The 8,820-nt window shown below is 39.7% G+C and overlaps 1 protein-coding gene across 1 annotated transcript in view; it reads right to left on the reverse strand.

Moving 5' to 3' along the window:
• Window positions 1-8,820, reverse strand: part of WDR7 (WD repeat domain 7) — a 353,677-nt gene that overhangs the window by 116,488 nt on the left and 228,369 nt on the right. Inside the window, exon 22 of the mRNA XM_010854831.1 lies at window positions 1,036-1,222. Coding sequence (XP_010853133.1) covers window positions 1,036-1,222 — 187 coding nt within the window. The remainder of the gene's footprint in view (window positions 1-1,035; window positions 1,223-8,820) is intronic.

Below are 8,820 nucleotides of genomic sequence, written 5' to 3' on the forward strand. Positions count from 1 at the left end.
CATCAATGGACAGAGAAATAAAATGCCGTAAATCAACAGAATGGAATGTCGCTCGACCATACAAAGAAACGAAGCACTGAAAAGAGGCTGCAACGTGAACGGAACAGACCTTGGAATCATTATGCTAAGTGAAAGGAGTCAGACACAAAAGACCACATACTATATAACTCCATCTATGTGAAACGGCCACAACACACAACTTCACAGAGACGGAAGATTGTCAGGGCCGCTGGGAGGAGAGAACGAGAAGTGACTTCTCCATGGACGTGGAGTCTCCATCGGGGTGACCACACCTGCGAACCAGGGAGTGCTCGTGACGGCATAACTGTCAGTGCAGTCAACGTCACTGAATGGTGTCCTCTGAGAGGGACTCAGTGGTCAGTCTCATATTCTATGTGACTTACACCATCAACACAAAACAAGAAAGACTTCCTCTGGGAGTCAGGAGGCTGGGTTCTCAAGTCAATACTAACTTCTGGCACCGGCCTCAGTTGCATTTTAGGCACTGCCTCAGCTCCTGTTCCTTTTCCACTGCTCTCGTCCCTGCTTCCCTGGACCACTGCAGCCCCCGAGGGCTGATCGTCGACTGTGTGCAGATGAAACCTCGGTAAAGTAGGTTTAAAAATTAACGTGAGGGCAAAGGGCCCCAACAACTGGGCCATGTTTTGTATCCGTACATCATTTTGAGGAACCATATGTATTATTTTCCATATATGATATGTTTATACTATTATTAGCTGATAATATCTCAAAGTGCAATAAAAATAAATTTAAACCTATGTCACAGATAAATCATTCATTGGCTTACAGCTAAATCTCAATTGTATTAAAATGACAGAAACATATCTCCCTTTAATTGTCTACTTCCAAAATTTCATATATTGAGATACTGGTCTATTTTTTGGCATTTTAAAAATTCCCCCCCAAATTATTTTTATAAATTTAAAAATTATAAAAAAAAATTATAATCATTGACCTCTGCTAAAACCAAACAAAACCAACAGAAGCCAAATGAACTGAAAATGGAGCACGTACTTGGCAAGTTGTTTCTCGGCATCAGCACAAAGTTCAAGAAGCCCCATAAGGACAGCAGACACATCCATGTAAGGCTCCCAGACCGTGAAACCACGTCCAATCAGATCAATGGCTGTTCTGCGGATGGTACTGTGTGGAGGAAGCTTAGGGCTTGGCGGCTGCAGCAGAAGAAATGTCAGGGCCTTACCTAAAATTACAAAGCAAAAGACAGAGCGATAAAGTAACTTTCTTTGTGATGTTCTCTTTGAACTATATTTTCAAAATATAAACCACTTTGGATTTACCTTTTTTAATTGAGAAGGAGTTTTGAATAGTAAGACTATAAAACATCTCAAGTTTACAGTTTGTTTAGCCATGTACTTTAAAGAGAGTATCTTTATCTCTTTAAAGAGATGTTAAGTGACAACATTTTCTACTAAATTCTAAAGTGTTGTAATTATATAATAACTATATATAAATAAGTACATATAATTTCAAAACATATCAGTGACTCTAAACTTCCAAACAGTTTTCTCCCTACTCAACATTCTGTAAAATAGAGATGGTTTCAAATAATGTAAGATGGTATTTCTTCATCTTTCTACTACATCTAACAGAGATTATATATGGTGCTTCATCAGTAACATGCCTCATCACAGGCAATGATTATCACCAGGACTGAGAAATGGAGAAGGTAGAATGTGTAGCTTTTAAAAGTCTCTCCCTAACCCAGGCCAAGCACATATGTGCCTCTACATTCCCATGTGCTGATAGCAGATGATGTCAAGCACACGGTCAATTCTTTATATAAGTTTCTTACACATCTTTTAAAAATAGCTTAATATTACTTCTAAATCTGAAGACATGATTTGGATTTTAGTCAATACGTATTCCTTTATGTTGAAGATCAAGCTAACCATTTGTATATGTAAAGCTGATGGTGTTTAAGCTGCAAAAGCTCATCTACTTTGAAATGCATTTTGACATTAAAAACAAAAAAAGCACCAGTGATGGAAAGAACAAACCGCAACTTAGACGAAGTTTTTGTATTTGTTTTTGACGGGAAGAAACAAAACAGTTTATAATCATATCACTGTATGGCATACTGGTTAACGGGAACAGAGTTTTCAGATTCAACAGAGTATTAATCAGTTTGATAACTTACTAGAGGGTTAGGCTTAGGAAGATACTCAGTGAACCTCAGTTTCCTTATTTGTAAAATGGGGATGATAATAGCTATTGCAAAGGGCCAGAGTGTTAAATGAATTAAAAACATACACAGTGTACTGCCAAGGGCTACATCGGCATGTGTTCCATGAAGGGCAATCAGGGCTCATTCTGAATAACAGGTTGAACTTGTCTGTTTTCAAAATTAAGAACACAGCATATGAAATTTACTGCACTCAACAAATAAAAGCATTTGCTTACTTTTATGTTATAGCCAATTGTTAAATGAGAATGAATTGAAATGGGGGTAGATAGAAGGATGGCTTCCCTTTCGGCTTCACGGTAAAGAGTCCACCTGCCAATGCAGGAGACACAGGTTCGATCCCTGGGTCGGGAAGATCCCCTGGAGAAGGAAATGGCAACCCACTCCAGTATTCTTGCCTGGAGAATCCCATGGACGGAGGAGCTTGGTGGGCTACAGTCCACGGGGTCACAAAGAGTTGGACAAAACTTAGTGACTGACAACAACACAAAGCAAAGGCCCCAACAGCTCTGGCAGGGCAGTTTTTACCACCTGGGGAAGCATCAAGAGAAGCAGAGAGGAAAATGACCTATTTAACACACAAATTTTAAATCTACTATTAAGTGTCTTTTTTTTTTTTTTCCCAATGATCTGTTTCGGAATTCTAAAGACATGCAGATGTTAATATTCCACATCTGTCTCTGACAAGTTATTTCCAACAAAACATGTAAATATGAGGAGATAAAGAGGATATCTAAGTTAAACCTTCTGATTTCTAGCCTTGTTGATTAATAACATGCTTAGAACTTGAATGTTACCAGCAATACTGATACTTATGTTCTGAAGATATCTCAGAATTCAAATTTCTGTATCATATATTCTTTCTGTTGATACTAAAGAAACAGATTTTTTTTAATGGTTTATATGATAATAATAATGAGGGAAAGGTACATTTATTCCTTTTCAACTTGTATTCTGTAATTTAAAGTTTATCTAACTTATGACTCCATATGATTTAGGTGCTATGCAATATGGACCAAGGTGATAAAAAAGTTAAAATTTAGACAATGATAGTACTTTCTCTATTGACAGAAAAAAAAAAAAAGCTTGTGGCAGAACTTTATGAATTTTAAGTTTATCTCTCAGAACTTTTCTAAAATCTCTGGTACCCAATAAAGGTTGTATTTTAATCTGTACAAGATGGAATCTAATTTTGTACAAAAGCATACATTAACTTGTTTTACATAAGTGTCCCACTGTTCTACAGTCAAGGAACATTACCTCACTGAGTAAGCAAGGTGGAGAAGGATGCCACCATCTGCCACTATGACTGAGTCTTTTGTAAAAGGCTTTCCCAGCGGCAGCATTAAGAAGTTTGGGAGAATGGCATTGAAATATGTATAATATCATATATGAAACGAGTCGCCAGTCCAGGTTCGATGCACGATACTGGATGCTTGGGGCTGGTGCACTGGGATGACCCAGAGGGATGGTATGGGGAGGGAGGAGGGAGGAGGGTTCAGGATGGGGAACACATGTATACCTGTGGCAGATTCATTTTGATATATGGCAAAACCAATACAATATTGTAAAGTTAAATAAAATTAAATTAAAAAAAAAAGAAGTTTAACAAACTGATATTCATTCAAGACTTTTCACAATTTGGTCCCAACCCTTCCATCCCAAGATTCCTGTAAGAACTATTTACAGAGTATTGCTACAGTGTACTAAGTGCTGGGGAGACAAAAGAGAACAAGACTCAGTTTTTTCCAAGGAAATTCATTCTAATTCAGGTGAGCAAACAGGCAATCTGAATATATTACAAAGAGTGTTAAAATATTTATAAGTTCAAGGTATCAAGACAGAACTTAACAGGGGCACCTAATCTGATCTTAGGGATATAAGAAGGGAAAGGTGAGCTGAATATCCAAACCTTAAGACTAAGTAGGACTTAGTCACTCACGGGAGAGGCGTATGGAAAAAAAATATTATAGGAAGAGAGAATAGCAAGTCTAAAGACCAGGAGATGAGAGGGAACATGGCCAGACCAAGCGGTTACACACAGTTCAACAGGGCTGGAAAATTGGTCAGAGGAAAGGGAAAGGGTTGGGGTGATGGGCAAGAGGGAAAAGAGGAGAAAGTGGATGAAATGTAACAGAGAGACATGAGGCAGGACACGCTATTAGAGCCCGATCACAAAGGGCCTTGCGTGCCACGCCAAGACTTTGTTTATCCTGGTGACAATGGGGAACCACCAGAAAGTTCTAAGTGAAGGAGAGGTTTGATTAGATTTTCAGAAGGGGGCAAGACCTACTGCCTCTTACATTCTGATCTACTTATCCCCAACCAATTGGATTAATTAGAATCATGGCATTTTCAAGTCGAAAAGATCTTAGAAAACAATGATCTATTCCTATGTTTCAGATGGATAACTGAGGACTGTGGATGGCAAGTGGTTAGCTGCAGGCCCCTGTGGCTCAGGCCATGGGCAATGTGACCGGTATACATCTCTAAACACAACTTACGTCTTTACAACCATGTTTTATTCATGACACTCTACCAAAACAGAAGATTAAACAAATGATATGTTTTATCTTTTCTCAAACAATGAGAAGGTTGCTATTGCTGCTTCAACAGCTAAATACAGCTATACCAAGTTATCGTTGTCGCGACTCTATCTTAGCTGTATCACACCTACTAAATGGTTGATGGCATATCCAGTACTGCACGCGCCTTCCCAGCAGGAACAGGCAGAAGGCTGCAGGGCAGAAGGACATGCGTCAGGTAAGTCAAGCCCCCGGTAAAATCTAACTACATTTCACAGACTGAAATTACATAATAATCCCCCCAGTTTAAGGAAGGCTGAGAAGGATGGGAAATGTAGCTTGTTATCCAACCACAATGCCATCTTCAACAATTCTGAGGCTTTGTTCACATGTGAAAGGAGAATGGGATGCAGTTGTGTGTGTGTGTGTGTGCGTGTGTGTGTGTGTGCACGCGCGCTCAGTTGTTCATTTCTGTCTGACTCTTTGCGACTCCATGGACTGTGTGCGTGCGTGTGCACGCGCGTGAACAGTTGTTCATTTGTGACTGACTCTGTGACTCCATGGACCGTGTGTGTGTGTGCGCGCGTGAACGCTCAGTTGTTCGTGTCTGACTCTCTGCAACTCCATGGACCGTGTGTGTGTGTGTGTGTGTGTGTGTGTGTGTGTGCGCGCGCGCACGCTCAGTTGTTCCTGTCTGACTCTTTGGACTCCATGGACCGTGTGTGTGTGTGTGTGCGTGTGTGCATGCACGCTCAGTTGTTCATTTGTGTCTGACTCTCTGAGACTCCATGGACCGTGTGTGTGTGTGTGTGTGTGTGCGTGCACGCTCAGTTGTTTGTGTCTGAATCTTTGGAATCCATGGACCGTGTGTGTGTGCGCGTGTGTGTGCCCGCGTGCTCAGTTGTTCATTTGTGTCTGACTCTTTGGACTCCATGGACCATAGCCTGCCAGAGACCTCTGTGTGTGGAATGTTCCAGGCAGGGATGCTGCACTGGGCTGTGCTTGGCAGCTTGGCAATTTCTGCCAGGTCTTCTCTGCTTCCCTTAGAATGAAATTCTTCTTTTTATGAGAGCAATTATTATCTATATGTTTAACAAACAACAATATGGCATCTTTGGTATTTATTCCAAAGCTAATTAATTCCAAAATTAGTCCAAAGCTAATTTCATTATTTTTTCACATCTGCTAAATGAGCAAATTCCCTGGGTCATATGAAATTTTCATTAAAAAACTTTTTTTTTTTACATGAGGCTTATCACCATGATTTACAAATTCAATAAGTACTTAATACATAATTCTTGCTTTGGCAAATACTGAAAATTACTTTATACAGCGTGCACCCAGCATGGCTAGTAAAATTATGCACAGAACACAAATTTCCAAGAATCTGCTACAAACCTGTGCTGGTCCATGTCCAAGTTTCCATGACTCTCTGGTGAAATGGGAAAATATAAATAATGTAATGAGCGTTTTTTCATAAAGCTAAATTTATTCAGTTTAAAAGAGTGCTTATTCTAAGGTTATGTACTTAATACTTTTTTGGTGAATAAAATTTTTTATATAAAATGATAAAGATAGTGGTATTTTTTTAATGTTTGCACTCAGCAAAATAAAACAAAGTTCTGCTAAATACTCTCAAATTTTATTTTTGGAAATTTTACTGGTCCATGATATCAGAGGGCTTTCCAGATGGCTCAGTGGTAAAAGAATCTGTCTGCCAATGCAGAAGAAGCAAGAGATGCAGCTTCGATCCCTGGGTTGGGAAGATCCCCTGGAGTAGGAAATGGCAACCCACTCCAGTATTCTTGCCTGGAACATTCCTTGGACAGAGGAGCCTGGCGGATTATAGTCCATGGGGTCACAAAAAGTCAGACACAACTGAGCATGCCCGAAAGGATGATCTCAGAAAGTTTTGGAAAAAACTGCTGCTTGTTATAACTGCTGTTTGTACTGTCCCGAGGAACTGCATGGTCCTTCCCCATTCTAAGAATCACAGCTGAGAAGTCCCATTACTGGCCACTGGCTTTTCACTGAGACTGCCAAGAGGTTCCTAACTCAACTTGTTACAGGATGGAATTCAGCATTATTCAAGTCAACCTGCGACCACAGTCACGGCAGGGTTATCAGATGACTGGTCTTTCTTACCAGTAAGACAGGTACACAGTACAGACACTGCGGCAGCTTTATGGTGGGAATTAAACAAGCAGCACCCTCCGCCCCACCCATCACCACTCTGTACATCGAGCCAAATGAACTACAAAATGCAGACTGGCTCAGAACACTGGCGAGAAATCAAATCAAGACAGAGCCCCTTAAAAAGCAGAAAGCGCTGAAATCCACCATTGGATAAATCACAATTAACTTAGACCCTCCAGCTGTTGAGAAAGTAATTCTGTTGTCATGCAGTCAAGAGTAATAACAATAGCTCATATTTTAGTGCTGCTTTATCTCAAGCTTATCTCAAGCTGTTTTTTTAAAAAAGTGTTCCTACTTTAATCTTACCATTTTTTAAAAAGTGCTACAGAGGCACAACGCTGCAAGAAAATATTTACACTTTGCTGTAACAGCAACATGCTAAAAATGAGAAAAGGATTGACACAGAGATAGCAAAATAAAGCCTATGTAAGCTGTAGGTACAGCCATATACTATGGCTAACTTGTTGCTCTGGCCAGATGACTGCTGTCCTGTCATGAACTGACCAAGGAAAAATGCCAACTTAAAACATTTTTACCCTATCTGGCTGGTTATGATGACCAGCTCTTTCAAAAGGTTAACAATACAAGTCATAATACGCATACACACACACACACACACATGCTCTGAGGCTGTTACTTAGGAAATAATGAATTTGCTTTATGGATTATTTTTCTATCCTTATCACAAAGTGTAGACTCACTTTATTAATGTACTCTACATTTAATGAATAACTATTATAAGACAACCCTATTAATTATAAAGAACTATAGTTATATATTTCTATAAGCACCGGGTATCGTTTTCAGCATCATTTGATAATAAATAACACTTCTGTATTATTGATTCTATTCCACTTTTTCCCCTTTTGCATGTCTAATGCAAGTATAGAAAGTACACTTGGTACCCTGAGCTCTCCAAAGCACAAAGAACAATGTGAGCACACTGTTCAAAACATAATGAAAAAAAATGACTTATTTCATTCACTTAAAACACACAGGCACACAGTTAATTGGCAGTTAAACACACTAACAAAACATTTTTAACACTAACTCAAATCTTTATTTTCATATAACCACAGATTCTACTAACATGACATGTTCATGACACAAACGTGAATTGCGTAGTATTTTTTTTAACCCAGTTTCTATTTGTGCTGAAATGGCACTAAATAAGAAAGGATCATTTAAAAAGGCTTAAAATCAATGATATTTTCCCCAGCTTTGCAATTGCAATTTTTCTTTTCTTTTTTTTTTGGATTAAGTTTTCCCTTACATGCTCCTCTTGAAGCATGAAGGTCTCACTTCTGCAACCAGCTGTCGTAAGCCCTCTAGCAACTGGTACAATGCAGTGAAGAGGTGCTGAATAACCGAAGAGGCTGAAGCAGGAAACAGGGCAGGCAATGCAGAAGGACAGGACGGGGCGGGGCCTCAGTCACAGAGTGCCCGCCTGCCGGAGTCAAGGGGACCTGGATGTTACGGCAGGAGATGTTTATAGGAAGCCAGGGGCTACAGGGAGACGTTATAAGAATTAGCAATTAAAACAGAAGCCACAGTCAAACTGCTTACCAAGAGAGAATGAGATTTTCTTACTGGAATTATTATAAAACCAAAGCATTTCAGAGAGTTTCCTAAGAGCCCTTAGAGATGACTGACAATTACTGCTATTGTCCTGCTGGTAGGCAATATATGGAACCATTTTCTTGGGTTTGGGTCCCTCTTTGGCTAGTTAACTGGGAAAGGAAATGGCAACCCACTCCAGCATTGTTGCTTGGAGAATCCCATGGACAGAGGAGCCTGGTGGGCTACTTGGACACGACTGAGCGACTTGAGCACTCAGCTAGTTAAAAGGCCTAGTTTAGATAAACTGGTTCATCA

Source organism: Bison bison, unplaced genomic scaffold (genome assembly GCF_000754665.1).
Source record: "Bison bison bison isolate TAMUID 2011002044 unplaced genomic scaffold, Bison_UMD1.0 scf7180017864349, whole genome shotgun sequence".
NCBI lineage: Eukaryota > Metazoa > Chordata > Mammalia > Artiodactyla > Bovidae > Bison > Bison bison.